The sequence below is a fragment of the Sphaeramia orbicularis genome, chromosome 12 (assembly GCF_902148855.1).
Source record: "Sphaeramia orbicularis chromosome 12, fSphaOr1.1, whole genome shotgun sequence".
Taxonomy (NCBI): Eukaryota; Metazoa; Chordata; class Actinopteri; order Kurtiformes; family Apogonidae; genus Sphaeramia; species Sphaeramia orbicularis.
Genome location: NC_043968.1, coordinates 10,973,014 through 10,996,934, shown reverse-complemented (window position 1 = coordinate 10,996,934; position 23,921 = coordinate 10,973,014). Strand labels below are relative to the sequence as shown.

Genomic DNA, 23,921 nt, shown 5'->3' with positions numbered 1-23,921 from the left:
GATGTTTTATTTTATTGAATATGTCACAGTGGATGAATTTCTATTACAATGAAGATGATGGTGGTTAACTTCATTTAAAATGTATTCCAGATGGATTAAGTGATTCAACAACCAGTAAAATGTTAATCCCAAACTGTCCACTTCAGTACTGTGTCATTTTATTGAACTAGAGGTTAGTTTGTCAATGTACATGAACTGGACTACAGTTTCTATTACTGCTCCCTCATACATCATCAACCTGATTTGAATAAATTACCCTGAACTTTCAGGTGCGGTGGAAACGCAGTTACCAGGAACTTTTTTACCCCAAAAAGTTCCCGGTAAATAAGTTCCTGGTTATAAAGTTCCTGGGCCTTTTGGTAGGAAAGGGCCTATATAATGATCTGAGATTTGTTTTACAGAAATCAAGGATGTACAAGATGATAATGTGTTTAATACAGCTAATGTTCAATTATTTTACATGTAAAGATAAGTGAAGACATTAAAATAGCATCAGGTGACTTTTAAGGTCAACAAGTAGACTTTTATTTAATAGACAAATATATGGATATTTATTGGTAAATACAATATATGTCAAGGACAAATGAGCAAAAATATTCGGCATGTAAAATAGAAGTATGTACATGTTTACTTATATTTGTAAACCAGAGTTATGTATATAAAATACCAAAAATCAAAGGAACTGAGAAACAAGGTTCACCCTGCACTGACACTGGAAGGGCACAAAAAATATGTAACAAATCCACACAGAGACACAATCTTGTTAAACAAGAGATTTGACAGTGGTGATAGACTTATCAGACCTCGTCACATAATGCAATTCAGTCCAGAATTGGAGAAATGGTGGAATTTACACAGGAAGCATTAATCTACTATAAAAAAAAAAACAACAACAGGACTTACTTAAAAGACGGCAGCATATATATGTGTATATATATATATATATATATATATATATATATATATATATATATATATATATATATATATATATATATATATAGAGAGAGAGAGAGAGAGAGAGAGAGAGAGAGAGAGAGAGAGAGAGAGAGAGAGAGAGAGAGAGAGACTGCACAAAAACACAATGAACATTAAGACTGTACAATGAAAGACGACTCTGGTAGACTCAAAGCACAAGAAACTCATCTTCATTTTGGACATGATGGGATGGGAACCTCATCTGGATGTGGCTTTGGATATCTTTCAGGTTTTCCCACAATTCAGCTCTTCAGTGAATGACAGATGGAGCTTTAGGATCATGACTAGGGAATACATGTCTAATGTTTACACAAAAAAAGTCATGTTTCAGGAAAAATATTGCTGTACTGTATTAATAAAAGCATAGTACATAGAATAAAGTACTCTTCTTAAGAAGTATTTTCAAAAAGAAGTCAGAATATCATGAGAATAAAGTTGTATTTACATGTGTAGAAAATCTCTTTCAATAAGCTGAAACATTGATAGATCATGTATCAGAATGTAATGAAGCCGTTTGTTGGTTCAGCTGAAAACTCTGTTTATTAAATACAAATATCGGCTGGACTCAAACTGCTGCTTTCTGTCTTAAAATCTGTGACTCCATAAATGTGATGTTTTTTCTTGAATTGTCATTGTGGTTGTGACAGTCTGTCATCTCAGTGATCAGCCTTCATTCTGATCCGCCTCACGGTGACCTGGAAAAAACAAGGCAGCAAACATGTTCAGATTCATGTGTGTCTGACTCAGTCTAAAATCCATTGAATCCACTGAGTAAAGAAGTGAACGTACCTTATAGTAGTAGAAGAGTGAAATATCAAATATGAGCAGAGCAGGGATGAAGACCATCACCCTGATGATCAGATGTGACACAGAGACTGAAACACATTAGAAATAACCTTTAAAATAATATTTGAGGAACATGTGTTTGTCACTGTTCTGCTGCTCAGAATGTGGAAAGAACTGATCCGATCAATAATGACGTGGAAACAACTGGAACACATTCACATCTAAGAAGAAACTGTATGCAACATGTATCGATCAAAATGATCAAACTCCTCAAAGATTCAACAGAAGTTCTCTTTGAGTGTTTCTATAAATCTGTTATTTTACTATTTGATTCAGCCAATGAGGTTTATCTCAAGCTAGAGCTTCATTGCTGAATCATCAAACAGAGCCACCTGAAAGAAAGTGAGATTATTTCCTCTGTTGGTCCAAAAAGCACAAAGTTTTATTAATTCATAGACTGATTTGTTTTCGGTTGGAAAAAAAAAAGCTTTTCCATATTGACTGAAATGTATTTACTTTCACTGAAAATCATTAAACAGTGTTTTGCTGAATTGATGTAACCCAGGCTATTCTGTAAACTTAAATCACATACTTTCTCTAAATACCCCGTACTTCCTCTAGTATTGTTTTCTTATGCACCTTGACCCTGAACGCCTCACAGGTCTAGGACAAGAATCCTTTTTAATTTATCCTGCAGTTCTTGGCGAATGAACACATGACAATAAAGAAACCGCATGACAGATATATAACGAAACTTTGTGACAATTTATAGCAGTAATCTGTTGGTTCATACTGGACAAAACTGTGTGAATTGTTAAGTAGGTCCGTGAAGCCGCTCTCTGCCTTGACTGAATATCCAGGTAAGTTAGCACTGGCATTTAGCTTAGCGTACAGCTTGATTTAGCCCGGTTAATACATTTATTAACTGAATGTAAGATGTCATATGGAAATCAATATGTCTAACAGCAGTCAAAATATGGAACTTGTTCTGATATTAAGCTGGAAAAACGTTGTAAATGAGTTAAGTTGTGGTGGAGCTAAACTAACCAAAGCTAATTTGCTGCTGTCGAAGCCAACATGGCGCCCAGTGTTTAACTGCAGTGGATGTGTTGACATGACTGATAGGTATTCAACCACTCTGAATTAATGAAAACACAATCAAATGGTTGCAGGTATTTTGTACAGGTACTATACTGGAAAAGAATGTAATGTTCTATTTTATTAAACTCAATGTTGCATAGTGTCAAAGAGAAATTGGTGGTATGAGGACTGTCTTAGTGATCATCTGTACACTTGTGTGCAGGCTGTTTTTGTGGATTCTCTCCTACGGATAGAGCTGCTGCCTTCCCCGGGGTGCAATCATGAGGATATACCAGGATGCCCATCTTTTCCATGGAGGGTGGTAGGATCTTAATCAATTAAACTTAAAAGAACTAAGAATTTTAACTTTGAAACTGAATATCAGACACTGTGACACATTAAAATCATGAACGTTGATCCTTAAACTGGAGGAGTACAGTGTTAGCTAAATCAGGAGCGAGTAGTCAAAATGAAAGATATGGACATGCACTTAGGCAGGGGTCAGCAACCCTGGTCCTGGAGAACCACTATCCTGCATGTTTTAGATGTTTCCTTTTTCCAACACACCTGATTCAAATGATGCCTGTCATCAAGCGCTGCAGAAGTCTGATAACGACCATCAGGTGTACTGGAAGAGGGGAATATCTAAAACAGGGGTCACCAATCCTGGTCCTCGAGGGCCGCAATCCTGCATGTTTTAGATGCATCCCTCTTCCAACACACCTGATTCAAATGATAAGCCTATCATCAAGCTCTGCAGAAGCCTCATAATGACCGTCAGGTGTGCTGGAAGAGGGAAACATCTAAAACATGCAGGATACCGGCCCTCGAGGACCAGGATTGGTGACCCCTGATCTAAAACATGCAGGATAGTGGCTCTCGAGGACCAGGGTTGGGGACCCCTGTTTTAGATGTATCCCTCTTCCAGCGCACCTGATTCAAATGATCAGCCTATCATCAAGCTCTGCAGAAGTGATAATGACCGTCAGGTGTGCTGGAAGAGGGAAACATCTAAAACAGGGGTGCCCACTCCTGGTCCTCGAGAGCCACTATCCTGCATGTTTTAGATGTTTCCCTCTTCCAACACACCTGACAGTCGTTATCAGGCATCTGCAGCGCTTGATGATAGACTTATCATTTGAATCAGATTTGTTGCAAGAGGGATACATCTAAAACATGCAGGATAGTAGCTCTCAAGGACCAGGGTTGCTGACCCCTGCACTAAGGAGACATTCCTACAGGAAACAGCTGTGAGCTGAACTTGTTACTTTAAATTACAATTTTCTTCCAAATGTTTTATATTTAACCAGTGTTGTACCATTGCTAGGGAGAGCACAGGGAGAATTTTCCTCTTTATTCATAAATATTCTTAAAATACATTTCCATACCGTTTTTAATCTTTGTTTATTGTGTGTGTTGGAGGTCCTGTATGGTCTAATGAAGAGTTGGCATTACCAATCTTAGATGAACCCAAGGTCTTAAGATAATGATTTGTGCACTTTTGGGTGTCAGATACGTGAAACTCCTTAGACATAGGCTAGAGATACTTTAGAGCTTCCTCTATGGAAATAGCAGGACCTGGATGTGACCTACACATGTCAGACCTGAGTAATAGTTACAGGGACATTAGTTTTTATGTAAATGAGGTATACATTAAACCTGGATGGACTCATTTTAAACCTGGGTTAAACTGTGGTTAGAACTGATGTCAGGTCAAATGTTTGTTGGTTCAGCCCAATCTCTGAGAGGTTCAACTGAACTGTGTTTACTTGATATCAGTTTTAATGATATGGCTCTCTTCACACCTAATTCACACTGCTCACGTGGAATATCGATGAACCTGGTCATGTGACTTACTGATGCTTTGTGGGTGTTTTGTGTGTGAAAAGGTTTGTGTGATTCTCCTGACGTTACCTCCAACAGTGAGATAGAGGGCTGGGCTCTGAGATGAGGAGAAGCTGTGGTTGAAAACTTCCAGGTGATAAACACATATGTAGTCCCCTTGATGGGCGTAACCCATGGCAGACAACAGGAAGTGGGCTGAGTGATTGACAGCTGGCAGGGTGCGGTTCTGCGCCTTCTTGGAGTTAGACATCAGCTGGAAGGAGCCTCCTGGGTACTGGGGTTGGATAGAGCATCTGATGGTGAAGTCATACCCCATCAGCAGCCGAAACCCCTGCTTGTAGACCTCAAAGAACCCATCAGACAGGGAGATGTTTGGCTGAGGCAGCAGATCTGGTCATACACAGGGACATGATTGGACCAACTACCACATATAATCAAAAACAATCAGTCATATAATACATCATCCTCAGTGAGAAAGATGGATTTTATCCAGATTAGTTTTGGATGTGATTAATACTGATCAATGAAAACATGGTTGAATCTATTATTTAGGTGACAGCTGCTATTAAAAAGGAATGTGTGGGTTAACAATGACAAATGTGGTGGTTTTAGAGTCTCACATGTCAACATTTAGTCCTTTTTGTCCTAATTGGGACTCAGTGAAATATGTTTGTGTTTTCAGACATTAATTTGAGTTCTGGATGTTACAAAGGTCAATATTTTATACATTTTACAGATGAAACATTGACCTGAGACAAAATTATCAACTGATTAAGGAAATTAAAATATTCATTAGATGTAACTTTAAATGTCAGAAACAGAACCATCTGGCCACTGAGAATTCAGTTTAAGACACAGTTTGTGTCCATTTGTACCTGAACAGACCACGTCCACTCTAGATGATTCATTATAGGAATCATCTAGTCCTACACAGTCCCTCAGTCCAGATGTCAGTTTTACACAGGAAGATGAGACAAACCACGAAAGTCTGTTTGAAGAATCTTTTCTTCTCTTCACTGAAACAGCAGATCCACAGTCCAGATGTTGACACACAGAAGATCCAGACTTCAGGTCCCAGTGTTGATAGGGGTCTATTACTGGTCTCCACTGTCCCTGGTGTTGGATCTCCAAAGTACCAGCACAGTGGCTCGGCTGTCCCACGAACCTGACACTACCTGGGTCTGAGCAGAAACACAAAGAAATGAGTCAAAGAAACATAGTGTCATATGAAAGCCAGGGCCCCTCTGTACCTGTACAGGCGAGTCCAGTAGCTTTTCCAGTTGAGCATGTCTTCCCAGATGAGTTGGACCTTCTACAATCCAGGACAGCAGACTCATTGCCTTCACACTGGAGCTTGCTGGTCCAGACTGGAGCCTCCCCCACTCCATAGAGCACCCCCTGGAGGAGTGAAGGAGCCCCACAGCCCAGCTCCCTACAGACCACCTCTGCATCATTATGGTTGAAATCCTCTTCACATACTGAGGACCAGGACTGCTTAGACTGGACCTCCAGTCTGCCTGAACACAGACTGGAACCATTCACCAGTCTCACAGAGTCTGTGGACACACAGCACAGAGACATGTTTAAAGACACAAAACACCATCAACAGATCTGCTGAGTCTGAGGTTGGAGTCTTTTAAAGCCTCTTCTCAGTCATTAGTGACACATGAACTAAATACAACTCATGGATCATTTCAATCAGACCCACAACATCCTCGAAGAAAACAGAATAACAAAGAACACAACAATATAAAAGGCAGTTTTATGTTGAATCTGGAGATTTGGAGGTGAAGGACACAGTGAGTCTGTGCTGTTGTTTAACTGGATTCCAAAAGAGGGCATTGTCTACATTCAGACTGGACTAAAGCAGACATCAGGGCAACTGTCACCTCAGTGACAGATTAGAGTTAGTTTAACATTAGTGCTTGTGACAGAATCATCATCAAATCAGAGTAAGTCATTTAAGGAGATGGTTTAGTGTCAGTAATGTTTTCATTGTATCCTCAGAGTCCAGCAGACCCACACATATAGCTGGAGAAAGACCATAATTATTGATACAAAGTCCTGTTCAAAACAAATGGACTCAGTCCTTCTGAGCTGTTCAACAGCCTGTTGGAAAGCAGCATCATGTGACCACATTCATGGACTTAAACTGAATTCAGCTCCATGTGTTTGATGTTTCAGTTTAACTGTCCATTGCGTGGACCTTCTCTTACGTGATTTGCTTGGCAGCTCAGATAAAGCATGCCTTAATGGACCTTACTTGAACCACCAAAATACATCAGATCCTCCCTGGCTGAAGAGTCAACTATTTCTATGCCTGCTTTGCAGGAAACACATCTATACATCTATATTTGCTTCTGATGTCAGCAATGCACTATGCACATGAATGAAGGACTTTGTATGTGTCAGCCCACAGACTGTCAGAGTGGGCCTTCACCTATCTACTACCTGCCTGTCTCTCACCAGTGCACCACAAGGCTGCAGGCTGAGTATGATGCGCTTGTTCATTTATACATAAAACTGCATCTCCAAAGGCACACCAGCAGCTGTATTTTCTCAAGAAGACACACAAGAAAAAAATCTTTCTACCATCTGTTAAAGACATTTTATCTTTGCAACAGTGAGAGTGTTTTAATTCACTGTGTCACAGCAAGGTATGAGAAATCCCCCAAACAAGTCACAATACTTTAGGGTTAGGGAGCACACCCCTTGCACCACCTCTTTTCCCAGCTTCCATTTGGCCAGTGTTATAGGGCCTTCAAAACCCACACCACCATGCTTCAAAACAATTTTTTTCCAGGGCCATCTGACTCAGAAAAACTCAGACAGTATCATGACCATCTACCAGTGATGTAATCAGTATAGTTACCTGAACAAGTGAGGAACATGGTGAAAGATTCAGAGAAAACAGACATTGATGTAGCACAGTCCCTCAGTGTAGATGTCATCTCAACACAGGAGGGGCTGATCTCCCACAAAGGATAGGATGAAGCATGTTTCTGTCTCACAGAAACAGCAGAGCCACAGTCCAGTTGGTTACATATTACATCTGCTGCCTTCAGGGTCCAGGGGTTATGACGAAAATCATAAGGTACATATGCCATGTCTCTCCAGACTTTAAATTGCTTCACCTGTACTGTACCATTACAGCGACTGGCTCCTCCCACCAGTCTGGCATCACCAGGATCTGATCAATACAAGGGAAAAATAAATTAGCTCAAAGTGACTGAACTGATAGAAGTTGATGTAAATCAAAGCTCCACCTCTGCAGGCGAGTTCCAGAGCTTTTCCAGATGAGCAGTTTTCCAACACAGAGATTCCACAGTCCAGGAGAGCAGACTCATGGCCTTTACACTGGAACATCTTCCACAGAGGAGCCACAGCTTTTCCATAGACCGTCCCCTGGAGGAGCAAAGGAGCTCCACAGCCCAGCTCTGAACAGACCACCTGGGCATCAGGAAGGTCAAAGTGTCCTTCACACACTGAGGACCAGGACTGATTAGACTGGACCTCTAGTCTGCCTGAACACAGACTGGAACCATGGACCAGTCTGACAGAGTCTGTGGACACACAGATGGAAGAAGACTTGGAATAAAATTAGAATCTGCTGGAATTGGAAGTGGACTCCAAGGTAATCTAGCGAGCTGCAGTAGACCAGGGTATGGCAGCTTTGACTATATAGTGGATTTTATTGGACTGTAGTGAGCTTGCATTCATACGTGTTTGTTTCTGTTTCTTCTGTGTGTGTGATATGATGTTAAATCATCTTATGCTTCTACACATACGTCATGGACATGGATGTTATTTACAGATTGACTGATTCTATTGATCTGTTTGTGTGTGTTCATATTTAATCTGAGTTGAAGTTGTTGACCGACCAGCAGAATCTGAGACTCCACAGAGCGGGGGTGTCAAACTCATTTTAGTTCAGGAGCCACATTCAGCTAAATTTGATCTGCAGTGGGCCAAACCAGTAAAATAATAACATAATAATATATAAATAATGTCAACTCCAAACTTTTCTCTATATTTTAGAGTTAAAAAAAAGTAAATTTACATTATGAAAATGTTCACATCTACAAACTATCATTTCAAACAATGTGAATAACATGAACAAACTGAAACAATAAGTGTAATTTTAACAATATTATGCTTCAGTTTATCATTTCCACATGTTCATTATAACTTACACATCACAGCGGGTCTACAGATACAACATTTAGTATCAGGCAGAATATTGTTAAAATTGTACTTCTCTTAAAACATTTCAGGTTGTTCATATTTGTTCAGGTTATTCACATTTTTTGTGAAATTATGCTTTGTTTTAGTGTAAATGCATGAAAATATTTACATTTACAAAGAGAAAAATGTGGATTTGTGAGTATTTATTATAGATTATTATGATACTGGTCTGACCCACTGGAGACTGAATTGGTCAGAATGTGGAACCTGAAATAAAATGATTGTTAATTTCTTAATATCTATTTTTGCATTTCACAAATTCATCCCAAGGGCCAGACTGGACCCTTTGGCGGGCCGGATTCGGCCCCCGGGCCACATGTTTGACACCTGTGCCACAGAGAGTCTGGAGCCTATAGTGACAGTGTAAGGGTTATTGTGAAGTATTAATGCACTTACCTAAACACTTCAACTCCAGGGATAATGTGGACCTGGAATTTCTAAGGCAATCATGAAGTGAAGAATTACTGCAGTCAGATTTGAACCACCAGATCTTTACGTTCATCCTGCTTGGCCTCGCTACTTGTCCTACTGCAACAGCAGATCCACAGTCGAGTTCTGCACAAACCCTGTTTCCTAACTTTAAGTTCCAGTAAAATCCATCAGCTTGTCTCCAGTATCTATCCAGTCGTTTCACCTGCAGTTTTCCCTCACAACGAGTGGGTCCTCCTACCAACCTGAAGTGCACAGGCTCTGTGTAGAGATAAGACAGGAGTTCAGTCCAGAACCACAACACACTAGCGAGACCACATTCACTGGACTTTTAATACAACCTCAATTCCAAAACAATTGGGTTGCGTAGAATGTAAATCAAATCAGGATGCAATGATTTGCAAATCTCTCAAACCCATATTTTATTCACATTCGAACATAGAATACATTTCAAGGGTTTAAAATGAGAAAATGAGAGATGAAATGACCCTGTTGTGAGGGTTGGTGTATCTTTACACATCTGAACGCCTGCTTTTGTACTGGATGTTTGTCTGGTCTGCGTGTTATTCTTCAAATATGACAAAGCTCTACATTCCTGTTGTGATCTGTACAACTGTAAATACTCATTCTAATATGAGACAGTCTCATGGTGAAGCCGATCACTAGTGATAAGCTACTCAAGTATCTGAGGTACTGTCACTATGGAGCTCCCCACCATGTACTATTCGGCCTGCTGTAGATCTACTGAAAGAGCTCCAGCCACAAAGTGATCTCACTGAATGGCTTTGTATGTCATGCCAGTTCTTATGGCATTTGGCGTGCTATACGAATGAATTTTCGACCTTTCGCATGTTATTCAACGCCCTTTGATTGCGTGTCAGTTTACACCAGAGGTATTCAAATCCAGTCCTTGAGGGCTGGTATCGTGCATGCTTTAGATGCGTCCCTCTTCCAACACACCTGATTCAAATGATAAGCTTATCATCAAGCTCTGCGGAAGCCTGATAACGACCTTCAGGTGTGCTGAAAGAGGGGCATATCTAAAACATTCATTGCATTCAGTTTTAATTTTGATGTTACACAGCATCTGAATATTTTTGGAAATGGGGTTGTAAACTTTAAGAATTTATTATCAGTGGAGCATCTATAAACTGATCATCAATGAATCCTCTGCATTGTGTCCACTTTGTTCAGATGAAAATCACCTTTACCATAATGTTCAGGTTTCGAATTAATTTCAGAGCACTCCTTTATGTATTTATTACCTGTCGAAGTGTTGTTCTTTTTAGCCAGGAGCCCTGCAGGGAAAAAACACAAAGTACATCAATGAACATATGGCAATATTCTGATTAACAGAACAGGAAACTCACAATCATCAGGTTTGATCTAAATATGTCACACCTCTGTGGTTTGACTTAGAAACATTGTCTAAATAACAAACCAGCACGTTACACTGATTAAGGTTATAATACAAATACAAGACATTATTGAACAAAAGTAAATGAATGAACAATGAGAAGCTGAAACAAACACATTTAGTTTGATAAATATCAGTAAAACTGGAGGAATCATTAATAAATCAACTGAAAAATCCCAGACTTCATTAAAGTGAGTGTTGTTCACTTTATGTTTGACAGTTTATTTCAAAAAACTCATTGAACCAGAATTGGTCTGTCATTATTAAACTAATATGTTGATCATTTTAATCATTTGAACCCAAATTGTGTTCAGCTGAACAAGTTCTGTCAGTGCATTGTGTAACATCAGTTGATGGACAGACTGTTTAACCAGTCAAAGAGCTGGAATAAGCAGCTGCTTTGACAAACAGGGGCTGAAGGAGTAATGTTGGTTGAGGCCGTTCATATACTGCTCTGTGTTGAGAGGAAACATGTTTGTGTTTTCGTCTGATCCATTAATCCAACAAAGACAAGTTAAAGACATAACCTGAGGCTGAAGGAAACCATAACAGACATTTTCACTATTTTATCACATGGCATTGATAAAATAGGTTAATAATAGTCCAATCCAGTAGCTTGTTCTTCTAAATAATGTCTGACATCACTATATAAACAGACAGGATTCATGTAACCACCAATATTTGATTGGATTTACATTTATTTTTTACACTCATTCGTCATCATGACAGTCACATGACCAGCAGCACACGCTATGATTTATATCAAACACACACATGTCTGTAACCATGAAGATAATCCTGTGTTTGTACATTTATATCATTTCTTAGAATCAGAATATAGGTGTGATTTCCTGTTGTGAGACACCTCTCATCACTTGAACATGTTCCAAATGAACGTATCAGGTTTGTGAATCATCATCTTCTGATATGGTAGAAACCAGTGACCAGTTACTAATCACAGGTATTTTTCACTGAGTCTACATCCACCAAATACAACTGTATTAGAATATCAACACAAACTGGAAGAAAAACACAAATTAAACATCCAATCAAACACTGACAAATGCTGAGCAGGCATCAGTAAACCACAACATCAGCTTTTCAAGTCACCATTAAGCATCCAACATCCAAACATTATCTGGTCTGGATCCTCACAGCCCAAAACAACATCTGATCATTATCTTTTATATGACAAACTCATTAAATGGACCAACTAAACCACAGCAAAAACAGTGTTTCCACTGTAGGTGCTGTAATGCATCACTATTTACAGCGTGTAAATAGAGCGTGATCATCAATAAAACCACAGACAGACTCAGACTTCAGTGTGATCCATGATATTCCTACCTGGGAGACACATGGATATTAAAGCCAGGATGTAGCCTGCGTGAACCATGTCCAGTCAGATGGTCTTCTCTTCTCTGTGATCGTTGTCTTTACTGTCTCTGTCTCTTCTTTTATATGGACGCGTGTCACGCCCTCCCTCAGTCTTACCTCCTACCTGCTCAGTGTCACAGACGCTGTCAAATATTTCATCACATCAAACGTGTTGATACAAAGCTTAAATAAACTTAAAGTAGCGGCAATATCAGAATAAGTAGCTGAGATGTTAACAGTACTAATGCAGCCTATAGGTAATTAAGGGTGTAAGAAAATATCGGTTCTGCAATATATATCAATATTTCATTTAACAATACTGTATCGATACTAAAAAGAATTGAATCGATATTTTTTAGGTATTTATTCAAATGCAGATATTGTGGAGGTTCATTTTTGGGTTTTTTTGTTTTTTGTTTATTTATATTTTATTTATTATTATTTCACACTTATTAAATAATATTAGATCCTTTGTTGGGATTGCACAAAAATAATGTTCTGATGTTAATTCTGGACTAATAGAATATGAACATTTGAACAGGATCTTAAACTGTAATGTCTGTGAAACATAATTTAAGTTTTAAGACAGGAACATTTTGTGGTATAGCATTAGATCCTGTTGTGATCAAATAAAAATGTGTTTAGTATTTGTGCATATTTCTGGTGTAATTCAATTCTTCAAAGAAATAATCATTTAAAAAAAGAAACAAAAAAACCCCCCTTTTTAACAGTATCATGATATATCGTGATATATGGTATCATGATCCTACTAGTATTGTGATTTGTATCGTATCGCCAGATTCTTGCCAATACACACCCCTATAGGTAATAGGTGCACAAATCCAGTCATCCTCTTGACAAGTGGTAACATAAACTTATTGAAGAACACAACAAGCATTCAGCAATGTTTATCGTCTTTCTCTTTACAAAGCGAAATATGCATTTTCTATGTAGTCATTTGAGGAAGATAATATGCTTTTTCTTTAGAGCTGAAATGATTAATCAACTCGAATCCAGTAAAAATGTATGTGATAAAAATTTTCTTAAATCAAAGCTTTGTTTCCTTAATTTCGTTGCCGCTAAACATTAGTTCTACTATTGTGTTTAACACAGATGCTTATTGTGACGCTACAATCACCACAAAGTTGTATGTTAGTTCCATCCTAAGTTGTTAGTAAGTTGGATACAAATTTGTCGAAGACTCCAGTACACATGTTGTTTGTAGATGTCGTTTAGGTTATTTGTTGTTTCTATCTATAGATATTTCTATATATGTTTTTTTACTGTTGTTATTGTTGTTATTTCTATAGACTTTATTTATATCCTTGTACTTTTTGTGGTTGTTCTTTCAGCTGGTTCTAGAATAAAGGACAAGTTGTCATTTTCAGACATGTCTTTTTCACATTTTTACAAATGTTTCCAATATTAACATAATCATTTGATTGAAATTATGAAAATCATTGATAGATTAACAGATTACAAAAGTAATCGATGGCTGCAGCTCTACTTTCTACCCCTCGCCCAGCGGCCACAAGGATATTGTCCAATGGTGTCTGTCCGTCTGTCTGTCCATCAGTGTCGACGCAATTACACTTCAACAAATCCTTCAATTGCTGTCATTTTTGATATTTAGGTGCAATTTGTGAAGAGTTCTTTACGTGTCAACCTTGACCTGTATTCTATCTTTTTATTATGTTTTTATTGTGTTTATTTTACTGTACAGCACTTTGGAAATCTTTGTGTTTATTTAAATTTGTGCTTTATTAATTAAAATGGATTGGATTAATTTTCAAGGTAAAATCAAGGTCAACGTTCCAAATTTGGACAGGAATGTTGACCTACATTTTTCAGGAGTTTCGGGGGCAGTGATTGAAAGCTAGTTAGCGACAGGAGTGAAGGTGCATCATCAAATGGGGCTGAGGGGTCTATACAATGTTCCACATGGGTCTTGTTAAAAGATTTTGGAAATAACATTAGTAGTGCAGATCCCATTCAAATCACAAGAAGCAAAGACCTGCATCATCATTCAGACTAGTTCAGTTCAGACCTGAGTGAAAAACTCAAGGCAACTGAATTATGAGATGTGTTTTTTGTTGGATTTGAAGACATATTTATTTATTTATTTATTCATTCATTCATTCATTTAATTAAATTCAACCATTATTTAACCAAGAAAAATGACTCAATGAGAGTAACTCCTGTGAATTCCAGCCATTTTTGCATAAAACACGTAAAAAAAAAACCCCAGTCTTACAGAATTAAATTGAGAGCTTTTTATGAGCCATTTATAGTACAGACATGGTCTAGGCCACTTTTGAAAAGTAAGAGTCTGAAATTTCACCCACAACAATCAGCATCACTGCAACTGGTACTGAGTAATAAAAGTCTTAACAACATTGAAAAAAAAAATATATCTAAAAATTACGCTATAAACGTAAGCTTAGTGATTTTTTTTTAGAATAAGTGGGAAATAATGGATGAGTGATGCAAAATACAAAACGGTGCAGCAGTGGACTTATGGATGTATGAATGAATTATTTCACAGGAGTGAATTAATTGGATGTTTTACAAATTTATAGGACTGATTCTGTTAGACTTCTGTGTTTTGGTGGAGAACTATGAGACTTCATTGGTTAGTTGTATTTGTTTGTTTGTTCTTGGTCTGTAAACAAATGCTTATTGATCCTGTTGCTATGCTTGAATGGTGAAATAACATGCATTGTTGAAATTTCAAGAAGTTAAGCTTTCCAATGATTTATAATATGGTTATTCAAAGTCAAACCCAGTGTTGTTTACAAGAAAAATAATTAAGGACATTGGGCCCTTAGGCGAGTTTCAAGGGGTCAGAGTTTTTAAAGATCTGTTTTGCTAGAATGTCCTAACAAAGACAGCAGACGGTCTCAGGACAGAAATTTTAGCCAAAATAAAACATACATAAAACACAAATACAATTCAGTACTAAAAACAAATAAAATACCACTGGTAATTAAAAAGGTACTGAATGTATAAAGGTTCCTCAAAAGCATGTCAAAGCAGAGCCCTTTTCAATCAGAAAAACATCTAGCTCCAGATTTCTCATTTTTCGCATTTATGTAACTCATCAAGGTGATAAAAAGACTTGAGCCAATCACAGTGAGCCTGTATGTACAGAGAGACAGGAACTGTGTCATGATAAAAATCAGCTTATTCTATTTCAGTACCCTGAATTTCATAACAGGATGCTGTGATGTCCTGTTAATCTAACGCCTTAAACACAACTACAGAGCTTCCTGTATGGAAATAATTATGTTTTATTCAAGACACAGACTCTGTGAAAATCTGAATCAGCAGCTAATCAGATGTCTATCACAGCAGGAATACCCTTAATGATGCAGAATTTTAAACCTTAATATAATGGAAACGTGAGTTATATATAAATTCAAGAGTGGAAAAATAAATTGTAAACATGTTTATTTTCCTGTTAAGTTGGACATTTTTATGTTGGGTTGATGGGGACTCCGTTTTGGAGCCACTAGTTGTCTTTCAAGAACTGCAGGTAATGACTTCATCTTTCAGTCACCAGAGGTCTCCAGCACTGGGCTTCCTCAGTTAAAAGTTTTTATGAAAATATATCAAAATCACACACTAAGTCCAATGAAACATGAATGATATAAAAAACCAACAGGTCTTAGTTCTTATTAGTCCTGAGAATGTATGATAATTAAAAAAAAAATGTAATGTTAAATGGTAGAAACAGTTGGATCTTCAGAGTTTTTTTCTCCAACTTCAAATGACTGAATGTTTTATTTTAGACATATAGCAAAAGGATGGGGAGTAGCCAACCAAAAACTAAGCAGGGATGCAATAAGACTAAACAAAAAAGGGATGTTGAGTTGTGGACTGTTCACAGCCAACTGAGCAGGAAGCTCCAGGGGCCTCATGTATAAAGAGTTGCATGGATTTCATACTGAAACCTGGCGTACGCTTAAATCCAGAAAAGTCTGCACGCACAAAAAAATCCAGATGAATAAAACTGAGCGTACACCTGAATCCAAGCACACTTCTTTTATACATCCCAATCAGCATGGAATTGAGCGCATACGTTGGAGTACCTGACTCCACGCCTACATTTAAATATGCAAATTAGTATAAACGGGGCCTGTAGGTGGGATTCCCTCTGGGATTCCCCTCTCTGCATGATCAGATGATGACATCAAGGTGGACACGAAGTGGAGGCCAAAACAGGCGAAAGGAGAAAAGAGGACGAACTCAGCCCGTTTGTGCGGAGACTCGCTGCTATTGTGGGTGACACTTTTCTCACAGGGCTGATGCGGATCATCCCCAAGTTAAACATATATTTAACATTTGTGTAAGTCACACATTAGTTCATTCTACGGGTCATACAATAGTCTGATCACAGCCAAACAAGATAAAGGTTCATGCGTAGTCATGTCAGGATATCAAAGAGGAAATCAAAGACTTTAACTCATGTTTAATCAATCAAATTATTATTTTCCAACAATGAGGCAGAAGACGGTGAGATGCAGTATCATCCTCCTGTCACAGAGGCTTCCTGTTGCCTCCCTGGCGTTAGCCGATCCTCTGGTCCACCAATAGACAGCTGCTGATGCCTGTCCGACCGGCATAGGTCCGTGCTGACCAGTCACCAGAGGACATTGAGAGGACGATCGGCGTCGTCAGTGAGCGACTGGACTGACTAATAAATGTTCTCACAGACATGAACACTACATTAAATGCATTTATCAACTAACTAATTTTGTGTCCTTGTCTCTCTCTATGGTTGTTGCTTAATGTTCTCCCGGACAGGATTGCCATTGATGGGTCCAGGGTCTGGTTGGTTCTGGTTCTGGTTCTGGTGGTGGATGTGCTGCTCTGGCAGTAGGATGACATGCTGGTGTGTTCATTGTTCATCTGTGTATCTCTGATGTGCCCACAAATCAGAGGAATGACCTTTTTCACATTATTAACAGTTTCTCAGTGTCACCTCTAAGTGTCGCCAAAGGTTCCAAAGCACTAGAAACGTGCGTACGCCAGCTATGGACTTGGCGTGGAGGACCGCACATTTCCATGGTCATTTCACTCTTTATACATCTGAATGTGAGCGTGGAAAAGGGCGTGCGCCAGGTTTTTGTGCATACCCACGCTTTATACATGAGGCCCCGGCTCCTTTTAAAGTCTACCTGACTAATTATAGCCCGGTGAGGGCACCATTGCAGCTGAAAATGATAATCCCAAACAACCTGTGGCCAAGGTCCTAACCCAGAGGGAAAAAACAATTGTGGGGTAATCTGTGCTCGTAAAACTTTAGAAACTACAATACAACTGTACCTGAAACCAAAGATGCAAAAGGACATCAACTTATCTGAAGCTGTCTTTGTGTTCAGAAGACCAATATACAGGATTAAAACCTTTCTTTGCTGTTGTAATCAAGATGTAAAAGCTGCTGCTTCTCCTTTAAGAGTTTTTGTGTAGTCAGAGGCCAAAAGAGTGGGATCATTTAAGGAGTTGTTGCTCAGTCAGATGAGTTCGATCAAGAGCGGAACAAATGGGTGTTTTTGAGCCTTTGGTTTCCATCCTTTTCTCCAGTCCCACCACACTGTTGGGAGCTGTCACTGTCTTGCTCTTCCTTTACCTTGTTTCCAGTAACTTCAGCTCTCAGCAAATTGGGAATGAGCCTCCAGGACCAAGGCCTCTGCCTCTGCTTGGAAACTTGTTGCAGCTTGATCTCAAGAGACCTTACAAGACCCTGTGTGAGGTGAGTTCTGCTCCTGGTCCAAAGTCTTTTTCTTATATTTGCATTTTTTAATGTAGAAACGCATCCAAATGTGTTTGAATTGTTAAAAAAAATTAAATAAAATTTCCCTCCAGATTTCTAAGGAATATGGTTCTGTATTTACAATTTACTTGGGAAGCAATAAAGTGGTGGTGCTGGCTGGATACAAGACGGTCAAAGAGGCTCTGGTCAACTATGCAGAGGAGTTTGGGGACCGAGAAGTCTCACCAATTTTTGATGAAATAAGTCAGGGTCATGGTATGAGTTCCCTCACACAGTGTGTATGAAACTACTATCCTCCTTAGTGACGGGCGTGCATATTTTGTAATTTGTAATAACCTATACATGAGGTATTTTCAGACCTTCATTTAATATTCTACAGGGATTGTTTTTGCCAATGGAGAATTATGGAAAGAAATGAGAGGATTTGCCATCACCACACTCAGAGACTTTGGAATGGGCAAAAGAGTAGCAGAGGATAAAATCATAGAGGAATGCAGCTATCTGATCCAAATGTTTGAAGAGCACCAAGGTAAGGAGTAAAATATAAGGAATGATTCATTACAGGGTGTTATGACATAGAGAAAAGTAACATATGAGGGAAATGTACCTCATCATAATGTTTAACTTTGCCGTAGAAATATTTGCTATATGAAAACACAAAGCACTGTGATATTTTATCCAGTGCACAGATACATTTTCCTTGATCCTAAACAAGGATGAAAAACAAACGGTGTAAATTTACCAGTTAAATCAAAGGTTTATGGGTAACATGTAACTGTACTCTGATAACCAGTCCTGTTTTGTGTTCTAAATCCAATACACATAATTTTTACATTGTTCATTTTATGATTTACTTCAGTCTTTGTAAGTTTCTTGCTGTATTTACAGGGAAACCATTTGAAACTACGTGCCCAGTAAACTATGCAACATCCAACATCATCTCATCTATTGTGTATGGAAGCAGATTTGAGTACAATGACCCCATGTTCACAACTTTGGTGGAGAGAGCCAATGAGTCAATTCGCCTTGTTGGATCTAAATCAATCCAGGTGATGTGTCTCTTTTATAAGCAGATAGCTCCATATCTCCATGAGAATGCTGACTTTACCTTTTCTTTGTGTTACAGATTTACAATATGTTTCCCTGGTTGGCCAGCTGGATAAAAGACCGGAAGCAGATGTTGAGAAACATTGAGCTAGATATTAAAGACGTCAAAAATTTAGTGAAGCCTCTACAAGAGACCCTAAACCGTGACATATGCCGTGGGTTTGTGGACCGTTTTCTAATTCGGAAGCAGAAAGACGAGGTATCGCAACTAGGGGTGTAAGAAAATATTGGTTCTGCAATATATCGCGATATTTCATTTCACAATACCGTGTCAATATTAAAAAGTACTGTATCAATATTTTTAGGTATTTATTCAAATGCAGATATTGTGGAGGTTCATTTTTGTTTATATTTTATTTATTATTTAACACTCTTTTATTAAATAATTTTAGTTCCTTTGTTGGGATTGCACCAAAATAATGCTATAATATTAGTTATGAACTAATAGAATATGAATATTTGAACAGGATCTTAAACTGTAATGTCTGTAAAACGTCATTTAAGTTTGAACACAGGAAAATTTTTTAACAGTATCATGATATATCATGATATATTGTATCGTGATCCTAGTATTGTGATTTGTATCGTATTGCCATATTCTTGCCAGTACACACCCCTAATCGCAACCACTGTGTTTTTTGTTTAATTAAAGGCAGAGAAAAGTTGCTCACACACTGTAAATACGGATATCGTAATAATATGTGTATGCTTTGTTTCAGGACTCACATGTTAAGGACACACACTTCAGTGAAAAGAACATGATATTCTCAGTGACCAACCTGTTTGGTGCTGGTACTGACACCACTGCAGCTACACTCAAATGGGGTTTACTGTTCATGGCTAAATATCCACAAATACAGGGTAAGGACAGAACAGAGGCCTGCAAATGAACATACAAGTAAGCATTGACACCCACAAGGAAGCTACCATGTTAAAGGAGTGATATTTTGCTTTTTTAAATGGAAATATGCATTTTAAAACCTTTCCCTGTGGTCTACATAAACTAAATGCTGTACTTGGGACTGAATTCTTCATTTATTAAACTCCACAGGTTCAGTTCACTTCAACCCTATTTCTGAGCAATGACACCAGAAAGGTTGTTTTGAGTGCTGACCCCTTTAAATGCAAATGCCCCACCCCCTCTAGGTTATTGGCTGTGCTGCTCTGTCCTGTTTAACCACTTGTGTTCATTAATAAAACCAACAACTGAACATGTTAGGTAATCAACTCGAACTTTGGACATACAGTATTTTCAATATGGACTACAACTGCTGCTGACAATTATGTCGTACTCGGAGAAATGTTCATCGGCAGTCTTGACCTTATATGTGCAAATGTCATGACATAACTACTTATAAAACGTAAGAAATTAAGCAGGAATTGAAACAAGTTGTAGAAATCTACTTGATTTTTGCCGGAATGAATATAAAGATAGCTTTGCAGCACCTGGAGGGTTCAAATTCAAACTTTATGAACTATTAGGGTCCAAAAGCACAAATAAATGTACCAAAGACTAATAAAATTTAGCAAAATATTTAGCAAAATATGACCCCTTTAAAATATGTGCTAGGTTAGTGCACAAACTACACAGTACGGACAAAAAAGTCCTGAAAAAAGGTAAACGACACGCACATCCAAAATAGGAGGTGTGCAGGATCCCAAAAAATTAACCATGAAAAAATAAAGGAAGGTCCACACAACCTGTGAGCTCCCAAACCATTTATTCAGCTACGTGATGTTTCGGGCGTTCCGAAATGTCACGGGCGTATACCATGATATGCTATCATGTGTTGCATGCTGTTTTCAGCCTGGGCTTAAATATTGTCAGAGTAGAGTAGAGCTGCAACCGATTAATCGGCTCAAAGTGATCCAAAAAATCATTTAACCACAAGTCTCCTGAATCAAAGCTTTGTTTCCTTCATTTCTCTGCTGTTAAACATTGGTTCAACTGTTGTGTTTCACACGGACACTTATTGTGATGCACAAAGAAGCTTCAATTTAGGAAAACTGCAATAGAATACTTCCATTCAATCAATTCGAGTCGATTAATCAAATCGTTAATTTTTGCATTCACTTTAAGCACCTAATTGATTAATCAGTTGCAGCTCTAGGGTAGAGGCCTGTCTGACATCATCAGGAAGACTAGAAACCTGAAATTTTCCATGTTTTTGAGAAAACATTCACCAAAAACTGGCTTTTTCATTGCAGTTAACCTATGAAGCTGCAGCTGGGAGCAGTCGATCGTTCCCATTGACTTTTTGATATAACAATCACAGCAAACTGTCTGCATGCTCCATTTCAGCATCTGCCAAGACAGAAAGGCTCCGTCACAGTAGACTGTGCCCTTACACCTCTTCATAAAGGGATATTACTCTTTGAGCATTAAGGTAGTTTTTCTCTAAAGGTATACTTACACCTTCAGGCACATGTTTTATGTCACAGTCACATGGTTTTACTTTTATTGCTTACAGAGTTAATTTGTATTTTCTGTTACACAGTCAATTGTACAGAAAGTTCTAGATATAATGAAAATATGGGTAAAAGAGTATTCCATAAGTAGTAGTAGTAGTAGTAGTAGTGACCCTAGTTAGGATAAAGTAGGTTCAGAAAATGGATGGATGAATATTCATTATCTAACATTGTGTCTCAGACCAGGTCCATGAGGAGCTCAACAGAGTGGTAGGGAGTCGTCAGGTCCGTGTAAATGATCGGAAAAACCTGCCCTATACTGACGCTGTCGTCCATGAGACTCAGAGAATGGCAAACGTCGTTCCCATGTCCCTTCCTCACAAAACCAGCCAAGACGTTGCTTTCCAAGGCTACTTCATCAAGAAGGTCATCTGTTTTTGATTTGATTTGACTTTATTTTCATTGCGGTCACAAGTACAAAGCAATGAAATGCAGTTTGCATCTAACCAGACATGCTTAAGCAGTGATTAAATATTATATGTTACAAAGTAAAATAGCACATGATACTGTATTTTACATATTATACAGTGTATACAGGAAGTGTGGTATGAGTGCTATAGTATGCGTCTACCTGAATGTATAGTAGTGCAATGGGATAATTACAATATATACAGAATATATATGTACAGAATGTATATTTACACACAGAATATCCACAGAGAGGGGGGTGTTGGGTTGTTGGGTGGTTGGTGGGTATGTGTGTGTGCAGGGGGGGTTGGGGAGTCATGGGGCAGAGTTCAGCAGGGAGACAGCTGTAGGAGAAAACTGTTCCTGAATCTCGTGGTTGTAGTCTGTAGGCTCCTGTAGCGCCTCCCTGAGGGCAGGAGGGCAAACAGTCTGTGTGCTCGATGGCAAGAGTCCTTGGTGATGTTTTTTGCCCCTTGTGAGACAACGCTTCCTGTAGATGTTCTCAATAGCAGGAGTTTTTGTCTTAATCCATAAAAATATCCATATACCTATAATACCAGTGTCTTTTGTCTTAGAATTAATGACTTCTTGTGTCCATAGGGGACCACTGTGTTTCCTCTTCTTGCTTCTGTCCTGTATGATGAGAGTGAATGGGAGAGCCCACACACTTTTAACCCTGCTCACTTCCTGGATGAGGAGAGTAAATTTATCAAGAGAGATGCCTTCCTGCCCTTTTCTGCAGGTAATCAACATTGGTAAAGTTTGATTTTCTGATTACACATAATATGAAGGTGTACCATGTGACTGTTGTCTTCATGCAGGTCGCAGGGTGTGTCTCGGAGAGAGTCTGGCCAAGATGGAACTCTTCCTCTTCTTCACTTCCCTCCTGCAGCACTTTCGGTTCACCCCTCCACCTGGAGTTAGAGAAGATGAACTGGATCTGACTCCAGCTCTTGGTCTGACCCTCTCACCTTCACGTCATGAATTATGTGCCGTCGTTCGCCATTGAAGAAGACAGTCGGATCACTCTAAAAACTGCTGTACTAAGGTCTGAGGTCTGCTTTAAATCCAGCAGCATGGAGCTTCTGCACTCAGCACTAGTTGAAGCAGTACCTGTATGCTCATTGTCTTGATAAGCACAAGTGTAGCCAAAATCAAACAGCTACAACTTGGCATGTATAATTCTTTTGCTTTTCTGTTACTGTTTTTTCAAATACTGAAAATATATTTTAATTTATTGTATTTGCCTTCAGTAAATACTGATGTTATTCAATCACGTCCAGTTACAATAAACTCTGTCCAATAAAACTGGCAAAACTCAGTGTCAGTATTATTGGTAAATATCAAACCCTAATAAAATGTTGAAACATCTACTATAAACAGTGGCAGCTGCAACAAAGAGACATTTGATCTACTGCTGATGTATTTGTCTGACAGAGGCAGGTATGCAGTTACAAACTTATTACCCTGTGGTTCCAATAGGGTTATGTTGAAAAATTAAAATGCATTTTTGTTGGCCAGGACTAACTGTGTTTAATTTTTAAATAATCATGGGTATTAAGTTTAATTTTATTCAGTATTTAAACAGAGTATGTAACTCACTTTACTGCCTATATGCAAATGAACTATCTCATCTGTAGCCTAAAACTAGAGCCTTACTCTGAAAGAATTGTCTTAGAAGGGCTGAAAATGTCTTGGGCCAAATGGCATCTCAGGCATTTTTTTAATCCTGTATGGGGCAAAACATAAACAAGCTGTACACAATGACAGGTTCATAAAATGACTTGTTCTTTAGGTGCAGCATCTCTGGTTTCAGGAATGCTGAATTGCATGCGAAATACAAGTGACCTATGCTGAAGGGTAGAATCCCAGTATGATTAGACCAGGGGTGTCCACTCCTGGTCCTCGAGAGCTGCTGTCCTGCGTGTTTTAGATGTTTCCCTCTTCCAGCACACCTGAAGGTCATTATCAGGCTTCTGCAGAACTTGATCATAGGCTTATCAT

General features: G+C 38.6%; 3 protein-coding genes across 3 annotated transcripts; 1 reads left to right on the top strand and 2 right to left on the bottom strand.

The window, feature by feature from the left end:
- Positions 1-1,067: 1,067 nt before the first annotated feature.
- Positions 1,068-8,351, bottom strand: LOC115430085 (CD5 antigen-like). Its single transcript, XM_030149973.1, has 7 exons — positions 7,956-8,351; positions 7,562-7,879; positions 5,940-6,245; positions 5,565-5,870; positions 4,759-5,079; positions 1,768-1,853; positions 1,068-1,673 (listed from the first exon to the last, which is right to left on the bottom strand). Exons 1-7 carry the CDS (start codon positions 8,053-8,055, stop codon positions 1,635-1,637), a joined length of 1,476 nt encoding a protein of 491 aa, XP_030005833.1. The 5' UTR covers positions 8,056-8,351; the 3' UTR covers positions 1,068-1,634.
- Positions 8,352-9,304: 953 nt separating this feature from the next.
- LOC115430347 (scavenger receptor cysteine-rich type 1 protein M160-like) lies at positions 9,305-12,182 on the bottom strand. The gene is made up of 3 exons (XM_030150309.1): positions 12,128-12,182; positions 10,629-10,661; positions 9,305-9,624 (listed from the first exon to the last, which is right to left on the bottom strand). The coding sequence occupies exons 1-3, from the start codon at positions 12,174-12,176 to the stop codon at positions 9,305-9,307; spliced, it is 402 nt and encodes a 133-aa protein (XP_030006169.1). The 5' UTR covers positions 12,177-12,182.
- Positions 12,183-17,693: 5,511 nt separating this feature from the next.
- On the top strand, positions 17,694-22,926 carry LOC115430781 (cytochrome P450 2K1-like). Its single transcript, XM_030150983.1, has 9 exons — positions 17,694-17,912; positions 18,026-18,188; positions 18,313-18,462; positions 18,822-18,982; positions 19,060-19,239; positions 19,760-19,901; positions 21,691-21,875; positions 22,518-22,659; positions 22,739-22,926. Exons 1-9 carry the CDS (start codon positions 17,703-17,705, stop codon positions 22,924-22,926), a joined length of 1,521 nt encoding a protein of 506 aa, XP_030006843.1. The 5' UTR covers positions 17,694-17,702.
- The last annotated feature ends 995 nt before the right edge of the window (positions 22,927-23,921 follow it).

What these genes read in the sequence shown, in the direction of transcription:
- LOC115430085 (XM_030149973.1), bottom strand. Translation starts at nt 8,055, where the DNA reads ATGTTCCAGTGTAAAGGCCATGAGTCTGCTCTCCTGGACTGTGGAATC. An exon ending in TACTGGACTCGCCTGTACAG is followed by an intron (nt 5,871 to 5,939) that starts GTACAGAGGGGC and finishes GTTTCTGCTCAG; the next exon opens with ACCCAGGTAGTGTCAGGTTC. An exon ending in AGTGGACGTGGTCTGTTCAG is followed by an intron (nt 5,080 to 5,564) that starts GTACAAATGGAC and finishes GTGTATGACCAG; the next exon opens with ATCTGCTGCCTCAGCCAAAC.
- LOC115430347 (XM_030150309.1), bottom strand. Translation starts at nt 12,176, where the DNA reads ATGGTTCACGCAGGCTACATCCTGGCTTTAATATCCATGTGTCTCCCA. An exon ending in AATATCCATGTGTCTCCCAG is followed by an intron (nt 10,662 to 12,127) that starts GTAGGAATATCA and finishes TTTTCCCTGCAG; the next exon opens with GGCTCCTGGCTAAAAAGAAC. An exon ending in AAAGAACAACACTTCGACAG is followed by an intron (nt 9,625 to 10,628) that starts GTAATAAATACA and finishes ATCTCTACACAG; the next exon opens with AGCCTGTGCACTTCAGGTTG.
- LOC115430781 (XM_030150983.1), top strand. Translation starts at nt 17,703, where the DNA reads ATGGGTGTTTTTGAGCCTTTGGTTTCCATCCTTTTCTCCAGTCCCACC. An exon ending in TAAATATCCACAAATACAGG is followed by an intron (nt 19,902 to 21,690) that starts GTAAGGACAGAA and finishes ATTGTGTCTCAG; the next exon opens with ACCAGGTCCATGAGGAGCTC. An exon ending in AAGGCTACTTCATCAAGAAG is followed by an intron (nt 21,876 to 22,517) that starts GTCATCTGTTTT and finishes TTGTGTCCATAG; the next exon opens with GGGACCACTGTGTTTCCTCT.